Source organism: Phoca vitulina, unplaced genomic scaffold (assembly GCF_004348235.1).
Source record: "Phoca vitulina isolate PV1807 unplaced genomic scaffold, GSC_HSeal_1.0 scaffold35, whole genome shotgun sequence".
NCBI lineage: Eukaryota > Metazoa > Chordata > Mammalia > Carnivora > Phocidae > Phoca > Phoca vitulina.
The window spans coordinates 19,136,185-19,159,447 of NW_022589738.1; the positions used below are offsets into that span (position 1 = coordinate 19,136,185).

Genomic DNA, 23,263 nt, shown 5'->3' on the forward strand with positions numbered 1-23,263 from the left:
AAGCAGGGGGAGTGGGAGAGGGAGAAGCAGGCTCCCCGCGGAGCAAGGAGCCCGATGTGGGCTTCCATCCCAGGATCCTGGGATCATGACCTGAGCCGAAGGCAGATGCTTAATGACTGAGCCACCCAGGCGCCCCTCCCTCTGGTTATTTTGAATCAGCTCCCAGAGATATCATTCATCTGTAAATTTCAGCATGTGTCTCTAAAATATTTTTTAGGGGCGCATGGGTGGCTCAGTCGTTAAGCGTCTGCCTTCAGCTCAGGTCATGATCCCAGAGTCCTGGGATCGAGCCCTGCATCGGGCTCCCTGCTCTGTGGGGAGCCTGCTTCTCCCTCTCCCACTCCCTCTGCTTGTGTTCCCTCTCTCGCTGTGTGTCTCTGTCAAATAAATAAAATCTTAAAAAAAAAAAAAATATTTTTTAATAACAATGTCATTATCATACCTTAAAAAAATTGGCTCACTTCCTGTTTCTCCCCACTGGATTAAACTAAATCAAATCCCAAACACCATTCATCACCTAGACTCAACAGATGGTAATTGCAATACCATTATCATGCTTGACAAAATTACTGATTTCCTGGTGTCATGTAATAGTCCGTATTTCCTAGTTGTAGCTGGTTTGCGTGTAAGGATTACTTGATAGGTGGAAGTCAAGCCTCTCAAAAGGCAACTTTTTATAATTCCCCCAATTGTGCCATGTGGGAGGTGATCCTGGATGGCCCTGTGGGTCATTTCCCACTGTCTCTCTTCCATCCACAGCTACTTCCATATTTGCACTAAAGGAGATCCAGCTACAAAAGGAGGCCAGCCTTCGGTCTTCGTCAATGCCTGATTCAGGTAGGTGTGGCCCTCGCCCTCTTCCCTGCCCCAGCCACCTACCTGCTTACCCACCAACAGCCATCCGCTCTGCTTTCCCCTGCAGGCAGGCCAGCTTTCCGCGTGGTGGACACCGAGTTCTAAGCTGAGTTCTAAGCCACAGACCGAGGCCCCAGCAGTCAGCAGCTGGAGGGATGCTACTCCCCTCACAGGGCAGCCCGCAACTGCATCCTCCTCGCTTGCTGTCTGCTACCTGCCTGACTCATGCTCGCCTGCCCACATGTCCCCCGCTGCCTGTCTGAACACCCGACCATTGGCCTGTCAGCCCACCCATTGGCCTGTCTGCTGGGTGCTAACAAAGCTCTCATCGCTCCTTCGCCTGGTTTGTCTGTCTTGTCTGTCTGTCTCTCTCTGTCTCGGTAGTTGCCGGTGGACAGCATGGCCGTGCCAGCCTCCCACACTGAGGCCAGGCCTATCCCCCCTCCCCATCATATCCTCCCCCAGGACCACTACCCCACGGCCAGCCAGGGGTCCGGAGCTAGCCCAGGCTGGGGATCTCGACTCAGACAAGATGTGGCAATGCCTTGGGTCTGAGGCTTCCCCTGCCTGCTTTCCTGCCTGCCCCACCTGCCTCATGTTGTGTGGGCCTTTTTTTTTTGTTTGTTTCATTTCATTGTTGTTTTTTTAATTATTTTAAATGAGGTTTTCATTTTTTAAATGCAATATCTCTGTATACAGACTGGCTGGGCCCCACCCCCTGCGTGTGGCCCTCCCACAGTATTTTGTGCAATGAAGCCCCGCTCCCAGCCTTTCCAAGGCAGGGACACAGCCCCTATTTGGAACCCTGACCATCACCAGACCCTGGGGTCGGCTAAGGGAAAGCATGTCTCGACCATTCGCCTTCCTACCCACCCCCCGCCTGCCATCCCCGGCCACAGGGGGACCTGGGGACTACCGGAGACTCTCTGGGAGGTGGACGAGGTGGGGGGCCCCCCACTCTTTCCCCCCTGCAGTCCCATAGCTGGGGCCTCCTTCCTTCTCAGGGTCTCCTTAGCCCAACCCTCCTGCCCCTGTCCCACTCGGTGCTGTTGCATAGGGCCCTGCCAGGAACTGACCAACTCTTCAAGGAGCCATAGTGTGTATATGTGCACAAGCAGGGGCAGAGGGATGCATGGGGGTCTGTGCCCAGGTGTTATCCCTGAACCCCTGGGGAGGGTGAGGCAGGGCAGGGACAGTCTCTGGGGTCAGTCCCAGATGGGTGGTTACCTCCCCGTCCTCCACTCTAAACCTGGGGCCCTCAAATGGGGTGGGAGGGCTGGGGTGGGGGCCCTCCTAGTGGGGTTTGGGGGGTTGGGTTCCTGAATGCACCATAATCGCTGTATGAAATATTAAAAAGTCTAAAGTGAAAAACCTGATTGCAAGTCCCTGCAGGGGTGGGGGTGGGCTAAATCCAAGGTGAGTCCTGGGACCTTGGAGAATTCATAACTGGTCCCCATCATCTAGGAGAGCACTGAGATGGGCCAGAGACATGGCATGACTATGAAAGGCATCTGAGGGGTTGCACACGCAATAGTGGAACATTGAGTTGAGGCAGTAGGGCAGGCTGAATAGAGGATGAACTAAGAATCAAGCAGAGAGAAGAGATTCACCCAAGAGTATGAGGAAGCCAGATGGTGGGGCCTGGTGTTTGTAGAGGGGCTGTTTGTTTGCAAGACACTTGGGAAGGCCCAATAAAACCAGGAGGTAGGGAGGAGAGGCCCAGTATGACCGCATGTCAGAACTGGACACCATGAGGCAGGCCAGTTGGAGAGGAAGTATGAGAGAGGCTAAATTTTGGACCACTGAGAGGTAGGGGAATCCTTTAATGGGTCAAATTCAGGAGTGGGGCCATCGATGGATGGAACTAGAAGTTTGGATTATTGGTGTCCAGGAAGTAACAGAAACCCTGGGCATGAGTGAGATAACCCTGAGAAGGATGCAGTGACTACTGCAGGTAATAAGCCTAACTAAGGCTGATTACTGAAGTCCAATGGTGGTGGCCCAAGGACCTCTAACCATTCCACTGTGCCCCTGTAAGCATTTTGGTGATATCTCAGCCTGCAGCCTTATGGTTGAATGATGGCTGCCATGTTCCCAGAGATGGGGAAGCAAGCAACAAACAGGACATCCTTCCTGTCTTACTTCCTTGTAACAGGGCTGAACCTTCCACAAGCTTCTCAACAGACTTCCAGTGCCATTCCGTGGCTAGAGTAAGATGATATGGCCACCTCTGGCAGCAAGGGAGGGTGGGAAAATGAGGACCTTGCAAAGGGAGGCAGGATTGCTGGGCCAGACTTCAAAGGACTAGAATTCACACAACTGCTCTGGGAAGTGGTGGGCCTTTGGAAGGTGAGGAAACCAAACAGTCTAGGCCTGGGGAGGGGAGGCCTCTTGTTGAACTGTAGGAAGGACAGGCTACCCAGTAAATGGGGAGGGGGAGTCTGCAGAGGGGCAATGAGGAGAGACAATTCCAAGAATCTGACAAGATTCAGCTGGGCTTGAAGAGCAGCTACTTCCCATGTGCCAGACCCAACTCAGTGCCATTAGAGAGACCCCGGGGTGAAAGGGCTGTTCTCTTCTCCCTCAGGGTTTACACAACCGAGTTGTAACCCCTCAGCTGTGCCAGGTCTGGGCTAGGGGCTGGAATCACAGCAATAAAGACACAATCCCTGCTCTAAAGAAGTTAACTGAAAATAGAGGTAAATCATGATGTCTGGTGGATGGGTGGGGTTTGAAAATGTGCAAGGAGAGGGTATTCTGGACACTCCAGGCCCAGGGAGCTGTGTGCACCAGCCTAGAGGTGTGGGAAGGCAAGCTGTGGTCTTGCTTGTGGGGATGGGTGGTAAGGAAGTCACTGAACCAGAGCCACAATCACCAGCCTGTCTTAGGGGGCAGCCAACAGGCAGGTAGATACAGGGAGCCAGAGACTGAAATATTCAAGTTATCAACAAGAGGTAGGGCTGGAAGCCCCAGGAGATAAGGATGGCAGAGCCTAGTGCAGTGGTTCTCAACCAGTGATCTCCACCCCCAGTGAACACTGGCAATGTCTAGAGACACTTCTGGGAATGAGACAATGAGGGCATGATAACTTGCTATTCAGTGGGTAAAGGGCAGGGATGCAGCTAAATATGCTACAATGCTTCCCATAACAGAGAAATGTCAATAGCGCCTAGGTTGAGAACCCCTGGCCTGGTGCAATGGTTCTAAACTTTGGTCACAATCCCCTTATAGTCTTAAAAATTGAGGACGTCTAAAGAGCTTTTGCTTATGTAGCCTTGGAATATTCCACACACACGCAAAAGAGAATGAAAATGAAAAAGTATTGTGAAAATAGTTCTGACTTTGTGAAACGCTCCTGAGAAGGTCTCCTCAACTAGTAGGAAGACTCGAACCACAGACTGAGAATCTATGGCCTGGTGCTTAAGGTCACAGCTCTGAGTTCGAACCACAGCTCAGCCATTTACCAGCCCGGACAAAATGAATTAACGTTTCTGGTCCTCAGCTTGCCCCACTGAAGTCCATAGGTGACCATGATATTTATCTACTGCCTAAGGCTACTATTTACGTGCAATAAAGCACTTAAACAGGGCCAATTATTAGTTATCATTGCTATAACGCCAACAAATACACTGGGCCTGAGGCTGACTTGCCTTCAACACGTTTGCCAAGAAAATAAACCTAGTTCAGGCAGGGAAGCGGCCCGCAGGCCTGGGTGGTGACCTTTTTTGTACCAGGTTTTGATGGACGAGAAGAGCAGTGCAATGAAGGTAGGGCATTCTGGTCAGGCTAACAAAAACTCTCAGGGCAGGGGCCGCGGTTCCCCAGCAGAGCACGGGACCGAGAAAGCCCGGAACCTTTGTGTCCCTGAGCATTCCCCAAAATGTCCTCGTCCATACCGGGGACCTCCGCCTCCACCTTTCCACACAACCTTTTGCCCAGACGCAACATGGCGTTAAAATCCTACAAGGCACCTTTGTCTTTCTTAGTTCCCATCTGGAGGTTTTACCCCGCCCATTGGCCGCAGAGATCACCGCCCAGAGTCCGATGCCCGCCTAGCCCCTCCGCGCGTCCGAGCGTGGGGTCCCTTTCCAAGATGGCAGTAGCCCCCTGGCTGTTTGGGGGGCTCTGTTTCCGTTTCCGGGACCAGAATCCGGAAGTAGCCGTTGAGGGGCCTCTTCCTATCTCCAGCTGCGGTAGCTGCGAGAGGAGGGCGAACGGTGATGGCGGCGGTCGCAGCGAATGTGGCGGCTGCGGCCGAGGACCGAGAGCCGCAGCGCGAAGAAGTGCCGGGCCTTGAGAGCCAGCGGCGCCAGATCGAGAATGGCGAGAGTGGGCGAGAGCGTCCACTGCGGGCTGGCGAAAGCTGGTGAGGCAGGGCGGCGAGCAGAGCCTCTGCTGAGGGGCAAGTGGGGGCATTGGCGACGGTGGGGGACGTAACGGCCGAGGTCCAAAGAACTGCCGTGGGGGCGGGAGAGTGGCTTGTGGGACTGAGGACGGGAGGGGCGGGGAAGTGCCTGTGAGTGGATCGCCTTGTTTGGGAAAGAGGCGGGGCCTGTATGGTGGCGCCCGAGGCCTGAGAACAGGAGAGGGTTTGTGGTGGAGAGGCGGGGGGGCGGGGCCTGAGAAAGAAACGGCCATGGGGGCGGGGCCGGGCCTGCGTGGTGGCACTCAGAACCTGGGAAAGGGCGGTCTCGGCGGCTGAGGCCGAGGGGCGTGGTCTGCGTGGCGTTAAGTAGCATCTGGCGGCAGGGGCGGCCTGCGGTTGCTTGGAGCCTGAGAATTAGGCAAGGGGGATGACGTCAGGCAGAAGAGCGGAATCTGAGCCGTAGAGCTGTGGGCGGGAGGGAGGGACTCGGAGCCTGCGTGGTGGAGGGAGCTGGCGCCTGGGAACGAGGCTTGTGACGTGAGCCGAGGGGCGTGTCCTGAGGCCGAGGAAAGACTGCAGAGGGGAGGTGGCGCCTGTGAAGCAGAAAATGGCGCCTGCGAATGAGCAAAGTTTGTGACGCGGCGAGGTTTTTGCCTCTGGCCGAGGCCTTCTTCCCAGGACGGGAGAAAGTGCAGGTGATTGGCACGGGAGGGGCCTTCGATGTTACATTTACTTTCTGTTGTAGTACTGTTTTGTTTTTGTAATCAGGAGAAATAGCTATTTAAAAAAATGTCAATGCGTATCTTGATAAATCGGCTTGTTTTACTGATTTTGGCTAACCAGTGCTTGAAATGTACTGTTTCTGGGTTTATTTTGTTTCTCGCCGAGTTGCATCTCATTGTCTAAATTGTGATATACGTAAGACCTAAAAAGATTGCATAAAACGTTTACGTAGCCCAGATTGATGGACATTCTGTAAAAAATAAACGGCCTGTGCTCTTCAAAAATCTCAAGGTCGTGAAAGACAAAGGATGAAGAACTGTTCCAGATTGAAGGAATTAATGGGATTTAAAGAGTCACGATAACTAAATGCAATGTGTGATCCTGGATTGGATCCTGGAGCAGAAAAAAATAAATTACTTTTTAAAAATCAGGGTTTTTTTCTCATAGAATTAATTTTCTCTTTTTTACTGTAAAAGATGTTAATGGGGAAATTGGTGAAATTTGACTGAGACTTGTAGATTAGATATTAGTAGTGATAATATCTTGCTTTGGATAATTGTATTGTGGTTATGAAAGAGTATCTTTTTTTTTTAAGGGAATACATACCGAAATTTTTACGGATAAAGAACCATCGTGTAAGCCGCTTACTCGCAAATGGTTGGAAAAAATAGCGTATATAAAGATGTATTTAAAGAAACAATGATCGGGCGAATGGCAAAAATGTTAAAAATTTGGGGAATCTGGATGAAGGGTATACGGGAATTTTTTATATTTTGCAATTTTTCTGAGTCTATTTCAAATTAAAAATATTAAAGAATAATAAAACAAAAATTTGTGAATTCACCATTCAGGTTAAGATTCAGACTGTTAGCTTAAGAAATCCTGTGCCCCTCGGATGAAAATCCCTCTCCCTGCGCCACTATTATCCTGAATTTTTCAGTTTGTTAACGTTTTTCCACTTCTGTACGCATCCCTAAGTAGTATTTGTGTCTAAGCTTTCATTTTATGGAGGATACATGTGAAATCATACTAGATGCCTGCCGTGTGCCCTTCTCATCATATCAGGTGGTACATGGTATCCACATGACGTCATTGGTGACGTTAGCCTTGATCATTTGGTGAAGATGGTATCTGCCCTGTTTCTCCACTGTAAAGGTACTATTTTTCTCTTTCCGTACACAGTAAAACTTTTAAAAACATTTATGTCCATCCATTCCTCAAAACGTTTTAACGGCTTCCCATCTCGTGCAGTGTAAATGCTAACATTCTTACAATGACTAGCGAGGCTGGTCCCCGGCTCTGATTGCTTCTCTGATCTCGCCTCTGATTACCACCCCCCCCCCCCCCAAACTCTCTCCATCCGGCCATATTGGACTCTTGCTGTTCCTCTCACACCGCGGGCATGCTCTCACCTGAGGGCTTTTCTGAGTGAGGTTTGCTCATTTTACAGAGTTTCTAATCACAGTGCTAGTGAGATACATGTATCCCTGTTACTGGAAAGTACAGAGACAAGTTGAGATTCCCCAGATAGGGAGTACGAAACCTTTTTTTTTTTTTTTTTTTAACTGTTGCGCTGTAGCTCTCCAGCAAGGAAAAGCTTCATTCCGTCCTGAGAACAAACAACAGTAACTGGAACGTTTTTTATAGTTCATTTGGATGTGTTCAGACAGGGTTGGGGGCTTCTGTTCCTGCCGCATCCTGCCTTTACAGCGTCCTGGTGACAATACCCTTTAAAATTACCTCACGGGTGTGGGTTTCCTTTTGGGGTGTTGAAAATGTTTTGGAACTAGATAGAGGTCGTGGTTGCACAATATTGTGAATGTACTAAATGCCACCGAACTGTTCACTTGAAAATGGTTAATTTTATGTGAATTTTTAAAATTATGTTCTGTCAATAAAAAAAAATTACCCCACCAATGTTGGTTCAGTATTGAAGCCAGTTCATCTCTGCAATTGTGGCTGATGTGAAGCGTTTTACCTTACCTCCATTTTTTAAATGCTGATCTACTTAGGTGAGAGCAAAGCATCTCAAGGTTCTTTAATTTGCTTTTCATTTTATAGAGGTTTGCTGCAGTGGTCAGGAAATTTGTGTTTACAAAGCATTTCGAAGTCATGGACTAAATCCCCAAATCATATCTCTAATTAATCAATATTAATATTTTGCATCTTCTTTTTGTCAGTTGGCAGATCTGGGCAAGGGCAAGTAATTTGGCCATCTGAACTGATTTAATTTCTAGAAGTTTCTATTTTAAGAGTAAATTCAAATCTATGATAATAAAGCCTCCTTGGCAAATTCCAGTTTTTCTTTTTAAGGATGAACCATCTACAAACATAATTAAATCAGGGAGAGTGGAGGGAGTCTCTAGAAGGTTTGTGCAGGGTGCGGGTAGTTTCCTAGCAGGTAAGCAGGCAAGGGGTTCTTTGTTCAGGTAAAGGAAGGAGTGTGGCTGGGTTCAGTATTGCAGAGTGGATGGAGATGTGTGAAGGGAAAGTGACGGTGTTCTGTTAGAGGTTAAGGACTAGCCTAGGAATGTTGAGGGTTTTCTGTCAGTGGAGAAGCCTGCACAGCACAGGGGACCATTGAGTGTAATGAAGACGTTAGAACTAAATCAACAATTTTCACGTTTGCTTGGTGATTGCTGCTATAGCTCTTAAACAAGGTGGATATGCCCTGACTTCTGGATCTAATGAAAGACTGAAATAAACAGTAGGCCTCTGGCAATTCCCTTGTCATTGAGTCGGTCCCCCTAGTGCTTGCTCAGACTTTGCATGAACCAGGGGGAAGAGAGTTTGTGAGTTTAGGGTCCTGGACTGGGGAATCTTTTGGTAAATAGTAATTGCACCAGTCTTTGTTGCTTAAACATGAATATGCTTTTTAGCTTGAAAAATATGCAATTATTGAAAGATATTTGCAATTCTAATTCTAATTAACGTAATTAAGCTAGGAAGATAAACTTGCTTTTTGATTTGTCATCTTTAAAAAATACCGAGTTTTTTTTTTTTAAGATTTTATTTATTTATTTGACACAGAGAGAGAGAGAGAGCGAGAGCAGGAACACAAGCAGGGGGAGCGGGAGAGGGAGAAGCAGGCTCCCTGCGGAGCAGGGAGCCCGATGCGGGGCTCAATCCCAGGACCCTGGGATCATGACCTGAGGCGAAGGCAGACGCTTAACGACTGAGCCACCCAGGCGCCCCCAAAGTACCGAGTTTGTTAAAGAGTACACTTATCACGATGACCACTGAGTAATGTATAGAATTGTTGAGTCACTATATTGTACACCTGAAACTAACTCTGCGTTAACTATACTAGAATTAAAATAAAAAACTTAATAAAACTTAAAGAAAATGTTAAGTTTGGAAAATGAAAGAGCTTTTATAAAAATTTTAAGTTCATTGAAATTTGGAGAATTTTAATCAAACCTAATTATGCCTATTGCCATTCTTTTTATAGGGCAGTGGAGTAAATCTTTGTGTTATCTCCCAGACAGTAGTTTAGCCATAAAAGAACATTTGAACAGTATTATTATTCAGAATTGGGGAAAGACAAATCAAGAATAGTTGTTAGAAGAAAAAGATATAAATTGAAGTAAGGAAAAAATTACTTATAGTCAACTTTGTAAAAACGCAGTGAAAAATAACAAAGATGAGTAGAAGCTTAATTTTTTTGATGTCAGAAAACACCAAGAGTTAATAATTTGGTGATAAAAAAGGAACTTATAATCTGGGCATAAAATAATGACATTTGACAGAAAAGGCCCAAATTCTAATTTTCATCCTTTGGTACATTATTGATGTAACAATTTATAGTAAAGGATTCATTTATATGCCACTATGTACATCTATTTAGGCTTATACGGATATATAAATAATAAACTTAGAACAACATAGTATTACATTTACCATCTGAATAGGCTAACAAAGCTTTTAATAAACAAATAGGAAAAAAAATAGGAAATCCTATTTCCTCATTTATATCCATATTTCTATTTCTCTCTGATTATTGTATCTAGTATAATTGACCTGTTACGTATATTGTTATCTTAACCAGTATAACCAATTTTCTTCAGACACGATAGAAAACCAGAGGACAAAAAACATTGCTTAGTAATTTTTTCCATAAGCACATATTTCATAAGCATTTCAGCAAATTTGAGGAAACACAAACATAAATGACTTTAGCACGATCTGTTGTATTTCTATATACTAGCAGGAAGAAACTGGAAAATTAAAATTTAAAAGATACCTTTTATGATCGCCCCCTCCCAAATCAAATACCTAGGGGTAAATCTAACAATGTGGGTGCTTCCCTATCAGACAATGACAGCTCTGTCATGACTGCCATCTGGGCTGACAGATTATGAGACATCCCAATTTCAGAGATGTTAAACATTTCTAAAGTGTCCTTGAATTGGAGAAATCTGGTATTCTTATTCTGTAAAAATTGGTATAAAACTTCAGGCTCCTGTGAAGACTTTAGAAATTCAGGTTGTAGCCAGGTACGAGGGGTTTTGCTTACTGCTACAGGGTAATTTTTTTTTTAATTGAAGTATAGTTGATACACAGTGTTCCATTAGTTCCAGGTGTATGCTACAGAGTGGTTTTAATGTTAATTTTCCTTAAAAATCTGCTCTTAAAAAAAAGTTGAGTAGTGCCTCCCCTTGCCTTGAAAATCCCAGTCACCCTAAAGGAGCTTTAGGGAAGAAGTTAACCTCATAGACTGTCAGTGGAGGCAGTGAAAGCCTCAGGGAAGGGTAGAGGTGGGTTTGCAGGTATGAGTGGCGGAGGGGTAGGGGTCAGTGATGGGGTATTCCAGAAGAGTAATGGGAGATTTGTGGCATAGGCTACTGGGGCAGGGAGGGTGTGTGTTCCTAGTATGAGTGACGTGCAGGGGGGTCAGTGCAGCAAAAACAAACAACAAAACCCCACCAAAATGTGTGCCTATCTGGGTGACTTGTGACTATTGCAAGGTTTTCTAGGCCTCCATCCCCCCTCACCTCCCTCATCCTTTTATGAACACAGGAAAAGTTGCCATTTTAAAGAATCCCATTGATAGGGTTACATTGCTGGAACACTAATCACTACAGCATGAGAGTAATATTTTAAAAAAGTGTTTATTTGAGGCAGTTAACTATCTGGGATAGCCTCTTATGTGTCAAAAATCCCATAGCAGAGCAGGTTTGTGTGTGAGTGAGTGTGGGACCGGGGTTGTGTGTAAGCTTTGAGGTCCAAGCCCTGAGATTGAAACCGTAACTGCTGACATTCATTTAGCATTTTTACTCTTATGTCAAGTCTCTTCTGGACTTGAGAATTGCTCATGACATTTTACAGGGGCAGGCTTCAGCAGTCCTAAATGTTTATCCTAGGTGTCGTGCATATAAGAGTTTCTCTTTTTAAAAGAGAGCTGGCCAAGCTGTACACTTTAAAATGGTTCAGGTCATGATCCCAGGGTCCTGGGATCGAGCCCCACATTGGGCTCTCTGCTCAGCAGGAAGCCTGCTTCTCCCTCTGCTTGTGTTGCCTCCCTCGCTGTCTCTATCTCTCTCAAATAAATAAATAAAATCTTAAAAAATTAAATAAATAAATGGTTCAGATGGTAAATTTTATGGTATGTGCTGCTTTTTGCCACAATTAAAAAAAATAGAGGGACGCCTGGGGGTCTCAGTCGGTTAAGCATCTGCCTTCAGCTCAGGTCATGATCCTGGGGTCCTGGGATCGAGCCCCGCATCGGGCTCCCTGCTAAGCAGAGAACCTGCTCCTCCCTCTCCTCCCCGCTCCTGCTCTCTCTCACTATCTCTGTCTCTCTCTCAAATAAATGAATAAAATCTTAAAAAAAAAAAAAAGAACGAGCTAGTTACCGTAAGCTGGGAGATCTATTATGAAGCTAAAATAAATCCTCAAAACAAAAATGACGAAAAATGGTGAGATGCAGTCTTTGAAGGAAAACCTTGTGATTCTTTTAGCATTTTAAATTCTTCTCAGTTTCTGAGCAGATTTCCAGAATTTAATAATTCATTTCTTATTCTCCATTTATATATCCTTTACAAACACTGCACACTTAATGAATGGCTAAATCTTTAAAACATTAGCTGTAAATAACGGGTAATTTTCAGCCTAATTCTTTGTTCTGTAATAAAACCTCGTATTTCCTGGCACTATGCATGTGGGTTTGTGGTTTGTTTTGTCTTGTTTTGTTTGGGGTTTTGCCATTTTCTGTTTTTAATCAAATCTCTTTTAGTGTCCTAAGAAATTAGGTAATCTGTTAAAACCTGAGTTTCGCTGAATAAATTTTGCTTCTAATTATTTTTATATGATGGTGAAGCTTTTTTTTTTCATGTTGAGTTCTGGGAGAGATTTCCCTTTTTTATTGAGATATAATTGACATACAACATGGTATTAGTTTTAGGTGTACGTGAAATTTGTTGTGTCGACTTGCAGTGTGTTGATCCTTTTAGTCTAATAACCATGGGAAGTGGTACCACTAACTCCAGGTAACCATGTGACACCCTTGTTACCTGTCTGGTCCAGGTTCCTCGTGGAGCAGCACTGGTACAAACAGTGGGAAGTGTACGTGCAGGGAGGAGACCAGGACTCCGGCACCTTCCCTGGCTGCATCAATAATGCTGACCTCTTTGAAGGTACCAGGCCTCTCCCTCCCCACCCCAGCCAAGCCCTGGTGTTCTTGTCCCCTCTGTGCTTACAACAAACGATCATAAGCCTCTTCACTGAGCTATGTCATTGGTGAGATGGCCAGAGTGACTTACCACTTTCCTTCCCTGATTCTTCCTCTGCCGCCTTCCTCTGCCCCCGGCAGACCAGGTAAACTGGCGCCTCAAGAAGGGTCTAGTGGAAGGTGAAGATTATGTGCTGCTCCCGGCGGCTGCTTGGCATTACCTGGTCGACTGGTACGGTCTAGAGCATGGCCAGCCACCCATTGAACGCAAGGTATAGCAGATGGGGAGGGTGCTCAGGGTAGATTCTTGGGGGATGGGGTGGGAGAAAGGCCTTGTAGGCCCAGGATGGGTCTAGACCAGTGTGTACATGGGTCTCCACGTATGCTGTGTAGATAACACCTTGTCTGTGCTCCTCCCCCCTCAAGTATCTTGGTGTGTCCCAGGTGTGTGTTCGTCTGCATGCATGCTCCTCTGATCTTAGAGGTCGTCGTGCCTGTGTCTGTGTATCTGTTAATGTGGGTGCGCCCGCGTTTGCACCCCTCCACCTTCCAGGTTGTGGAGCTGCCCAGCGTCCAGAAGGTCGAAGTGTACCCAGTAGAACTGCTGCTTGTCCGGCACAGTGATATGGACACACCTCACACTGCTCAATTCAGCCATACAGATTCTGTTGGTGAGTCTGAGGGCCACAGAATGAGGTAGCCTTCCCACAGCTCAGTGACCTAAGAATGCCTGGGCTTTCTTTGGCTGTGGCCGACTGAGAAAGCATCGGTCAGACTTCGGAGGACCAAGAAGGTATTGATCGAGTTGGGCGGAGGCCCTGAGGGGGTGCCCTAAAATCCCAAGGCCGGGGGGTGCGAGCTGCATTCCCGTGGCTTAGATGGTATGGCAGGCTGGGGGTCTCAGGTCCCGAGCGGGCATCCGTCATTCGGAGAGCGTTCGGGGACACGAGGTATTGGCCGAGTGTGCCCAGTCTGTGAGGATGAGTCAGGGGCTGATGCTGAGATGGGTCGATCATTCAGGGTCTCAGGAAGACCTTGAGTGTGCTCTGCCACCTTCCACAGACCTCGTTTTGCGCACCGCCCGAGAGCAATTTCTGGTGAGCCCCCAGGAAGAGACACGGCTGTGGATCAAGAACGCAGAGGGCTCTTTTGAGAGATTGTGCAACACCCGCGTCACACTTCTTGACGCTGCCCTCAGGACTGGGCAGGTGAGGGTGCGGACGGCCCTCCTGCTCACCACCGTGCTCTCAGGTCGGGGCAAGTGAGGGTGACGTGCCCGTAGGCCCTCCGTGAGTGCCTTTCCTGCTTTTCTTTTCTCTTCCTCGACCCAGGTGGTCATCATGGAGACCCGAAACAAGGATGGCACTTGGCCCAGTGCCCAGCCACAGGCCGTGTAAGCCTCTAGAGTGTCTGGTTCAGAGTGGGGTCCCCCCAGTAGGCAGGATGACTGAGTTCATGAGCCCATTTCACCTGCACGTCTTTGGCCTTCAGCTGATAACCGTTTCCCCTCCACCCTAGGAACACTGCGTTGGAGGAGGAGGAGGAATTCCAGGGCCAGCCAGGCATCTGTGGTCTCACCAACCTGGGCAACACGTGCTTCATGAACTCGGCCCTGCAGGTTGGGCGGGTAGAGCTGTGTCTGGCGCAGCCGCAGGGGTGGGCTTCAAGTGACGAGGATTGGGGGGGGACTGCAGGCCAAGGGGTCAGGTTGAAAGCTGGGGCCCCACACGTCGGACTTGACGTGCCCACGGTCCTCCCTGAAACATCAGCACCTTCTCCCTCGGCTTGCCCGTTTTCCGGGTTCTTCTCTCCTTCGTCACTGCGTTCTTCCTTTTCTCGAAATGCTGCTGCCTTCTCTCCCCCACCTTTTTGTCCCCCTCCCCCCCTTTCTCTCTCCTTCCTCTTTGCTTCCTTCTCTCTGTCTCCACCTTGGTCACCCCTCTCCCCTCTCCTCTGCCCCATTTTCCCGGGCCCTGCCTCCTGCAGTGCCTCAGCAACGTGCCACAGCTCACCGAGTACTTCCTTAAAAACCGCTACCTGGAGGAGCTCAACTTCTGCAACCCGCTGGGCATGAAGGGGGAGATCGCAGAGGCCTACGCGGACCTGGTGAAGCAGGCCTGGTCTGGCCACCACCGGTCCATCGTGCCTCATGTGTTTAAGGTGTGACTCAGGCCTGGGCTGCCCCTGCCCACGCACCCCCCCCCCCCGCCTCCCTATCGCCCTGACCACCCTGCCCATCTTCTCAGACCAAGGTCGGCCACTTTGCGTCCCAGTTTCTGGGCTACCAGCAGCATGACTCACAGGAGCTGCTATCGTTCCTCCTGGATGGGCTGCATGAGGACCTCAATCGTGTCAAAAAGAAGGAATATGTGGAGTTGTGCGATGCTGCTGGGCGGCCAGATCAGGTGGGGGCACTCCTCAGAGACCCCTATGCTGAGAGCTCCATTAAAGCCACCAGGGCCTCTGCTTCAGAGATCCTGTGGCCTCCCTGGGGTATCCCACACCCCACCTGACCTCATCTCCAACCCTAGTCCCAGTCCGGGCTCCCGCCCAGAGTTAACCCTCCTGCCCAAAGAAACCCCAGCCTGACCGTGAGCACAGCCTCCAGGTAGCCCTAGCTGTGACTCTGTCTGGACTTTGCCATGGCCCTCACCTGGACTTCATCCCCATTCACATCCACCCCAAACTACGGTTTCCCCTGCCCCAGGCAAGCCTTATCACCCAACATGACACTCTCAACAGGAGGTCGCTCAGGAGGCCTGGCAGAACCACAAACGGCGGAATGATTCTGTGATCGTGGACACTTTCCATGGTCTCTTCAAGTCCACGCTGGTGTGCCCTGATTGTGGCAATGTGTCTGTGACCTTCGACCCCTTCTGCTACCTCAGCGTCCCATTGCCTGTCAGCCACAAGAGGGTCATGGAGGTCTTCTTTGTCTCCATGGATCCTCGCCGCAAGCCAGAGCAGGTATGGGCTCATGGTGACGTAGGAACGTAACGAGGGATGTAGTCAGAGGTTGATGACTCTGCCATACCTTAATGTTGCCCACACTGACTCACCACACCCCCCTCTGCTCTTTTGTGGACACGGTTTCTCCCTCAGCACCGGCTCGTGGTCCCCAAGAAGGGCAAGATCTCGGATCTGTGTGTGGCTCTGGCCAAACACACTGGCATGTCGCCAGAGAGGGTGAGGCGCTTGGAGGCACAGGGAGGGTAGGATTTAGGGGCAGGGGGCCCGGGGAGACCTTGCAGACTGACCAGCCTCCTCTGCATTCCATTCCCAGATGATGGTGGCCGATGTCTTCAGTCACCGCTTCTATAAGATCTACCAGCTGGAGGAGTCTCTGAGCAGCATCTTGGACCGAGATGATATTTTCATGTGAGTGAGGGGGCCAGGAGACTTAGGGGTGCCTCAGGAATCTCCTCCTCTTAACCAACTTCCCTGCCCCCCCTTTGGCCTGATTCACAGGGCACCTGCCTTGTGCAGGGCTTTGGTCATGGGCTTTAGTAGGGCAGGAGGCTTGGGGCTGTCAGTGGGGTGGGTGAGACATCCTTATACAGGGTGTTCTTGGGTGTTTTATTTCTTGTTCCGTGATGAAGGCTCCTGTTTCTTCTTCATTTTATTCAGCGGTCACTGAGAATCTCCTGTCTACCAGGTGCTTGAACCGTGTTCCTTACTCCTATTGCAGTCCTCAAAAACCAACAAGGATTTTGGAAATAGGGAACACTAAGATATTTTCTGAACATAAGAGTATTCAGAATAAATTTGAAATCTTTGGGTAACTAAAATAGAAAGTGCAGGGGCGCCTGGGTGGCTCAGTTAGTTAAACATCCGACTCGTGATTTTGGCTCAGGTCATGATCTCAGGGTTGTGAGATCGAGCCCTGCATCAGGCTCTGTGCTCAGTGGGGAGTCTGCTTGAGATTCTTTCCCTCTGCCTTTCCCCCCACTTGCACTTGTGTGCATGCTCTCTCTCGCTCTCGCTCTCTCGCTCGCTCTCTCAAATAAATAAATCTTTAAAAAAATAAAATAGAAAGTGCATCCTGAGTAGAGAAAGTCTTTTTAAACCAAGGAGGGTTTTCCAAAAAGAAAATGGTTTTAGATTCCTTTGTCACTAAAAATTTCTGTTACTCTCCTCAGCGCTTTCTTACCACCAGAGCGCTTTGTAAAACATCACGCAAACAAAGTGTTGAACCATCTACCAGTCTGTAAAGCACAAAACACTGGGTGGCTCTTCAGACCCTTTAAAGAAATATTTTCAGGCCGTGAGGAGTGGGTGGGTGAAGCAACTGGGGCAGAGTCCCCAAGTCCCTCTGGCGTGTCCTGATCAGGTGTGACCCGACGTTCACCCCCTACAGATACGAGGTGTCAGGCAGGTCTGCTATTGGTGAGAACTCCAGGGAGGACGTTGTGCTTCCTATCTACCTGCGGGAGCGCACCCCAGCCCGGGACTACAACAACTCTTACTACGGCCTCATGCTCTTTGGGCACCCGCTCCTGGTGTCGGTGCCCCGTGACCGGCTCTCCTGGGATGCCCTCTATCACATCCTGCTCTACCGCCTCTCGTGAGTCTGCCTTTCGGGGGGCCGGGGGGGGAAGGTGGAGTCTGAACTCAGACCTGGGTGTCGAGCTGCTTATTGCCAACCCTCTTCCACTTCCAAAAGACAGCTAAGCTTAACGTGGCCAGAGAGGAACTTGGAGGGGTTTTTTTCTTGGTCTAAGCCTCTGGCTTTGCCGCTGCCTCTCCTGGGTGTTGGGGATAACAGGGGTCAACAAAATGGACAAAATACACACGACTTTGTCTCGTACTTGAGTACCCTGTCCTTGGTGAGGCATGGTTATTTGGATTTTTACGAAGAGATCTCCATGGTGCCTAAAATCCAGAGTCCTTAGCAAGGCAAACAGAGCAGTGCGCTCTCTGACTTGATCTCTCCTTCATGTTGCACTAACAGGTCCATTGCTCAGAGGCCTGCCCTGATCAAAGTTTACAGTTGATGGTGTGTTCATTTAAAGTGGCTCACCATACTTAAGGTCCATACTCCTTAGCCGTGGCTCACGAGACCCTACCTTGTCAAGCCACCTCTTCATGCGTTTCTGTGTCATCTCTTGAGACCTTCCAGGGTCAGCGTGAATGACTGCTTGTGTGGGGCTTCGCTGGTGGTTTCCCGTCAGAAGCAAAGTAGTATCCTGGGCCCTGGACTCCCTGCCCTCGTGCCCCTCCTCAAGAGTCTCCTGTGCTCTCTTTGCAGGCGCTATGTGACCAGGCCCAGCTCGGATGACGAGGACGACGGGGATGAGAAAGGTGAGGAGGAGGAAGGAGAGAGCATCGACAAGGATGAGGGTCTGTACAGGCCGTGCCAGGGCCCAGGGGAGGGTCAGTGGGGGCGGGGGTCTGCGGGAGGTCCACCTGGATGCACGCTGCTGCTCAGCCACTTGGGGCTCACACAGACCCGTGTCTGCCGCCCTCCCCTATCCTAGCAGACATGGAGGATAAGGACAACATCCCCAAGCCGGGACATGTGGCTGGGGGCAGCTCCCAAGATTCTGGGCCGGAGCAGGCTGGGCCCAGCTCCGGAGTCGCGGGCGGGAGCCGGGCCCCCATGGACAACTCCCCTGGACCATCTCACTGGCCCCAGAGGGCGCGGCGCAAGCACCTGTTCACCCTGCAGACAGTGAACTCCAATGGGACCAGCGACCGCTCGACCTTCAACGAGGATACCCATGGTGTCTCCTTCAGCTGTGAGCCAGGGTTGGGAGGCGGGAGGGGGGTTTCCTTGGCAGCAGGGCCCATGACCACCTCCCTCGCCCCCAGCCCAGCCGTACATCGCCATAGACTGGGAGCCAGAGATGAAGAAGCGTTACTATGACGAGGTGGAGGCTGAGGTAAACGAGATCCCAGTTGCTTGCGTCCCGCCCCCGCAACCCTTCACCCCCGCCCCTCCCACCTCCAAGCCGTGACCGCAGAGCTCCCCGGGCCTCAGATTCCTAGCTTCGGGGTGCACGTCCTTCACCACGGGGCGCGTGTCTTCTGCGTCCGCTCCCTTTCACGTGCTGTCCTCACTCGTGGCGCAGGGCTACGTGAAGCACGACTGCGTCGGGTACGTGCTGAAGAAGGCTCCAGTGCGGCTGCAGGAGTGCATTGAGCTCTTCACCACTGTCGAGACTCTGGAGAAGGAAAATCCCTGGTGAGGGACCAGGCCGGGGTCTCTGGGGCGTAGTTGGGTAGGACCACCTGCCCAGATCCCTCTTACCTGTAAATATCCCTCACTCGGACCCTTCCTGCTACTCTGCCCACCAACACCCAGGCTTAGTCCCACCCGAGAGCCTTTGCCTGTTTGTCCCTCCTTCCAGTCCGGTTATCTGCAGGACCGGACTCCTTCGTTTTGCTCAGGTCTCTGATCAAACGTCAGCTTATCTGAGATCTCTCTTACTACCCTCTTAGAAGCCACTCCCCCCGAGCCATCCCTCCTTCCGTTCCCTCCCCAGGCTCTCTGTTGCCCAGCATCACTCTTTTCCTAGCTCAGTAATACCACTTGTTGGCATGTCCTAGATCTCCTTTTGCTCATTCTTTGTTTTTTTTTTCCATTAGAGTAAACCCTTGAGGGTGAAGACTTTTAATTTTAAGTATCTGTTGTGTGTCTCTGTCTCTTCTCACTGATTATAATGGTGGGTGGCAGGTGCAGGAGGCGCTCAGTAGCTCCTTGCAGGATGAACAAAATATAAAGGGACAACCGAAAAGATAAAACCGGTCTCAAAAACTAGAGCAACATCTCCGCGGAGCAGGGAGGGACGGAAGTACAAAGTAGTGGCCACAGGACTAGGCAGTAGGTGGTCAGTAAGTACCTGGCGAGTGAGTGAGTGGATAAAATGGAGAAGTAGACGGACAGAGGCAGGCTCTAAAATAAGACGAGCATCTCATGGACCGGAAACGAAAGCAAAACACACACTAGTATAAAAGCATGACAGCCTGGGCAGGTAGATAGTACCTGATGAATGACAGGATTTTAACACGTGGAGAGGGCCAACCGGAGTAATGGGCAGGCTGGAAGGAAGAGCAGCGTCTCTGTGGACCAGATGGGGCCCGTGGGGGCCCCACAGAACAAAGAGCATGCAGTAGGTGCTCAGCGAGTGTGTGTGTGCTGACTTGGGCTCTTGTTTGCAGGTACTGTCCCACCTGCAAGCAGCACCAGCTGGCCACCAAGAAGCTGGACCTGTGGATGCTCCCCGAGACGCTCATCATCCACCTGAAGCGCTTTTCCTACACCAAGTTCTCCCGCGAGAAGCTGGACACCCTTGTGGAGTTTCCTATCCGGTCTGGGCTGGGTCCAGAGCAGGGTGGTTGGGGAGTGGGGGGGAGCAGGGAAGGGGCTCTCTGGGAGTAACCCTGTCCTCCCCCGCAGGGACCTGGACTTCTCCGAGTTTGTCATCAAGCCGCAGAACGAGTCGGCGCCAGAGCTGTACAAATACGATCTCATCGCAGTTTCCAACCATTACGGGGGCCTGCGTGACGGACACTGTATGTGCCGGGCTGTGGCAGGGCTGGCCCGGGGTCGGGGGGGCAGGATATCCCGTGTGTGACGAAGATGAGTGAGCAGGGGGGGCCAGGTCGTCATGGTGGGCGGAGTGGGGTGGGAACGTGGGAAGCTCTCGGGGGCAGGGGAGTAGGTGTGGACAGCACCCCTCTCTTGCAGACACGACATTTGCCTGCAACAAGGACAGTGGCCAGTGGCACTACTTCGACGACAACAGCGTCTCACCTGTGACTGAGAACCAGATTGAGGTGGGCGCGCCCCCCCCCCCGCCCCTCCTCCCGACCCCCATCCCGCAGCCAGCCGGTCCGCACTGACTCCTGTCCTCTCGCTGCAGTCCAAGGCAGCCTACGTTCTCTTCTACCAACGCCAGGATGTGGCGCGTCGCCTGCAGCCCCAGCCCGGCTTAGCTGACCCCCCGGCATCCCCTGCCTGCGATTCCCCGCCCAGCTCTGAGTTCATGGATGTAAACTGAGGGGCCCCGGCCCTGCCGCAGGGAAGGAAGCCATCTCCGCTCTCTTCCTTCCCGCCGCCCCCCCCCCTTACCCGTGTTAGGCACCCCGTGCCAGGCATCGCAGGCTTAGTTGTGGCTACTGTTCTCGTGCCGCTGTATTGCTCTCTCCCGGGGAAGCAGAGGTCGTGTCTCCTCCCGGCAGTGTGTTCCCCGCCTGTGTTTGCCCCTTAGAGCATTAACCTTCCCTTCTATTCTCTATTTATGGTTGTCCCCTTCCCTCTGTCCTCAACCTGGGCTGTTCTGAGGGGGTGGTGGTGGGGTGCACCTGAACACAGAGTGTATTTTCTTATCGAGACCCTGTACCTTCCGCTGTGTATATATAAAGTGCCAGTGTGTTCCTTGGCGGTGTGGTTTTTTCCGCAGGTAGTTCCCGAGCGCCGGTCGGCTGCCTGTGTGCTCGCGCGTGCTTACCGAATGCCAGGTTGCGTGATGAATGCCGCGCCGAGTGCCTGTCGGGCGCCATTTCGGGGGGTGGTGTGAGCGCCATCTGAACGCCGGACACGATTCTCCGCACTAACCGCGTGCCCAGGGTTTTCCTGAGCAGTTTACACACTGACTCACAATCCTCACAACGGTCTCGTGTGGGAGTTGTCATCTCCGGTTTCAGATGGGTAAACTGAGGTACAGAGATCAAGTAATTGCCCAGGTTCTGTCAGATCAGCACACCCTGTTCGTTACACTGGTGTTGGTTCCCGGAGGGGGCGTTTGACCTCTCTGGACCCAAGACAGAAATCTTTCTGTGGACACGGCCTGCCCTACAGCGGGTGTGGGAAACGTACCCCTGGGACAGACAGGCATCCTGTGGGCACGTGTGTGGTTTCTGAACCAGACGACCTCCCAGACCCCCACCTGTGTCCCCAGAGGAGAACTGCAGAGGTGGCACCTGATCCGAACCAGCCAACCCGACAGGACAGATGTGCTGTGTCTCTGTTGTCCCTATACTTAGCCCCCCTGCACCCCCCCACCAGGCAGGGTCCCTCCAGCCTCATCCCGGAGAAGAGGAAGATGGAACCCCTACCACAGAACGGGAACAGCATAGTGTGTATGGGTATAAGACACCATTTAAACACCCAGCATCTCCCAGCTGACCCTCCGCGTAGGCGCCAACCACCTCCTCTAAGAAACAGCTCCCATGGGAGCCGCTGCGGGGTTGAGCAGTGTGGACAGATGTGTGGGATGTGGATGTAAGCAAGCCCGCAGCCCCTCACACTGAGGAAGGGAACCTTGCACAGTGGCAGTTGGGGGACCGTTCCCACAGGAAGGGCCTCAACATCTCCCTGGCAAGCCCCACTCAGGGTCAGTCGGCCCAGCATTAGCACCCGCAAACCTCCCAGTCACGCCGTTGACCCGGGCAAGAAGGGAAGTAGTTGCTGCGAGGAACCCAGCTCAAACTGAAGTAGGCAAAGATAAATACTGTTTCAGGTAGGACCAGATCCAGGAACTCAAAAAAGCAGTCATTTAATCCTCACAAAGACCATATGATTTGAACACTGTTACCCCATTTTGCAGATGAGGAAGCAGGTGTAAAGAGCTGATTCAGAATGGGCTTTAAGTACAGAAAGACCTCATTACCTATGCATCATCAGTCCTGGACGAAGACCTCCTAAAGTGAATCCATTTAAAATAACTTCCCTGATTTAACCAAAAATGTCTTGAAATGACAACACGAGGGGCACCTGGGTGGCTCAGTCGGTTAAGCGGCTGCCTTCGGCCCAGGTCATGATTTCTGGGTCCTGGGATCGAGTCTCACATTTGGCTTGCTGCTCAGTAGGGAGTCTGCTTCTCTCTCTCCGTCTGCCCCTCCCAACCGCTCATTCTCGCTCTCTCTCAAAATCTTTTTAAAAAATGACAGCACACATAATCAGAAGAGAATCATAAGAATCAGAATCACATGGGCGCCTGGGTGGCTCAGTCGTTAAGCGTCTGCCTTCAGCTCAGGTCATGATCTCAGGGTCCTGGGATTGACCCCCGCATCAGGCTCCTTGCTCAGCAGGGAGTCTGCTTCTCCCTCTCCCACTCCCCCTGCTTGTGTTTCCTCTCTCGCTGTGTCTCTCTCTCTCTGTCAAATAAACAAAATCTTAAAAAAAAACAAGTAGAAATGATAAGCCTGAGATAGGTAATACAATTTAAGAAACCAATGGATAAGGGGCGCCTGGGTGGCTCAGTTAAGTGTCTGCCTTTTGCTCATGTCATGATCCCAGGGTCCTGGGATCGAGCCCCGAGTTGGGCTCCCTGCTCTGCGGGGAGCCTGCTTCTCCCTCTTGCCCTGCCCCTCCCCTTGCTTGTGCTCTCTCTCTCTCTCTGTCAAATAAGTAAATTAAAAAATCTTAAAAAAAAAAAACAATGGATGAGTTGAACAACACATTACACGTAGCCAAGGAGGAAATGGGTGAATTGGATAGAGGTTAAAGCAGAGGCACCTGGCTGGCTCAGTTGGTAGAGCACGTGCGTGACTCTTGATCTCCGGGTTGTGAATTTAAGCACACGTTGGGCACAGAGCTTACTTAAAATAAGTAAATAAAATATATTATGGATAGAGGTTAAAGTGTACCAAGGAATGCATCTTCTAGACTTTAAATTAGACTAATACTATATTTTGATAAACTA

General features: G+C 50.4%; 2 protein-coding genes across 9 annotated transcripts in view; both read left to right on the forward strand.

The window, feature by feature from the left end:
- Positions 1-2,226, forward strand: part of CDK16 (cyclin dependent kinase 16) — a 12,463-nt gene extending 10,237 nt beyond the window's left edge. For all 4 annotated transcript variants that reach the window (XM_032426716.1, XM_032426720.1, XM_032426718.1 and 1 more), the window contains exons 15-16: positions 760-837; positions 923-2,226. In XM_032426716.1, the coding sequence (XP_032282607.1) occupies positions 760-837; positions 923-960 (116 nt within the window). In that variant the 3' untranslated portion in view covers positions 961-2,226. The remainder of the gene's footprint in view (positions 1-759; positions 838-922) is intronic.
- Positions 2,227-5,003: 2,777 nt separating this feature from the next.
- Positions 5,004-20,998, forward strand: USP11 (ubiquitin specific peptidase 11). 5 transcript variants are annotated; one of them, XM_032426658.1, is made up of 21 exons: positions 5,004-5,221; positions 12,470-12,579; positions 12,756-12,886; positions 13,168-13,285; positions 13,677-13,822; positions 13,946-14,007; positions 14,133-14,232; positions 14,601-14,774; positions 14,861-15,019; positions 15,357-15,581; positions 15,717-15,800; positions 15,898-15,992; positions 16,972-17,178; positions 17,863-17,915; positions 18,092-18,352; positions 18,426-18,496; positions 18,686-18,798; positions 19,776-19,925; positions 20,014-20,129; positions 20,305-20,393; positions 20,480-20,998. In XM_032426658.1, exons 1-21 carry the CDS (start codon positions 5,076-5,078, stop codon positions 20,615-20,617), a joined length of 2,748 nt encoding a protein of 915 aa, XP_032282549.1. In that variant the 5' UTR covers positions 5,004-5,075; the 3' UTR covers positions 20,618-20,998. The 5 variants fall into 5 exon arrangements, with proteins under 5 accessions (XP_032282549.1, XP_032282551.1, XP_032282550.1 ...); XM_032426660.1 differs by having other exon boundaries at positions 5,005-5,221; positions 18,092-18,337; XM_032426659.1 differs by having other exon boundaries at positions 5,005-5,221; positions 18,095-18,352.
- Positions 20,999-23,263: the final 2,265 nt, after the last annotated feature.

What these genes read in the sequence shown, in the direction of transcription:
- USP11 (XM_032426658.1), top strand. Translation starts at nt 5,076, where the DNA reads ATGGCGGCGGTCGCAGCGAATGTGGCGGCTGCGGCCGAGGACCGAGAG. An exon ending in CTGGCATGTCGCCAGAGAGG is followed by an intron (nt 15,801 to 15,897) that starts GTGAGGCGCTTG and finishes TTCCATTCCCAG; the next exon opens with ATGATGGTGGCCGATGTCTT. An exon ending in ATCCTGCTCTACCGCCTCTC is followed by an intron (nt 17,179 to 17,862) that starts GTGAGTCTGCCT and finishes CTCTCTTTGCAG; the next exon opens with GCGCTATGTGACCAGGCCCA.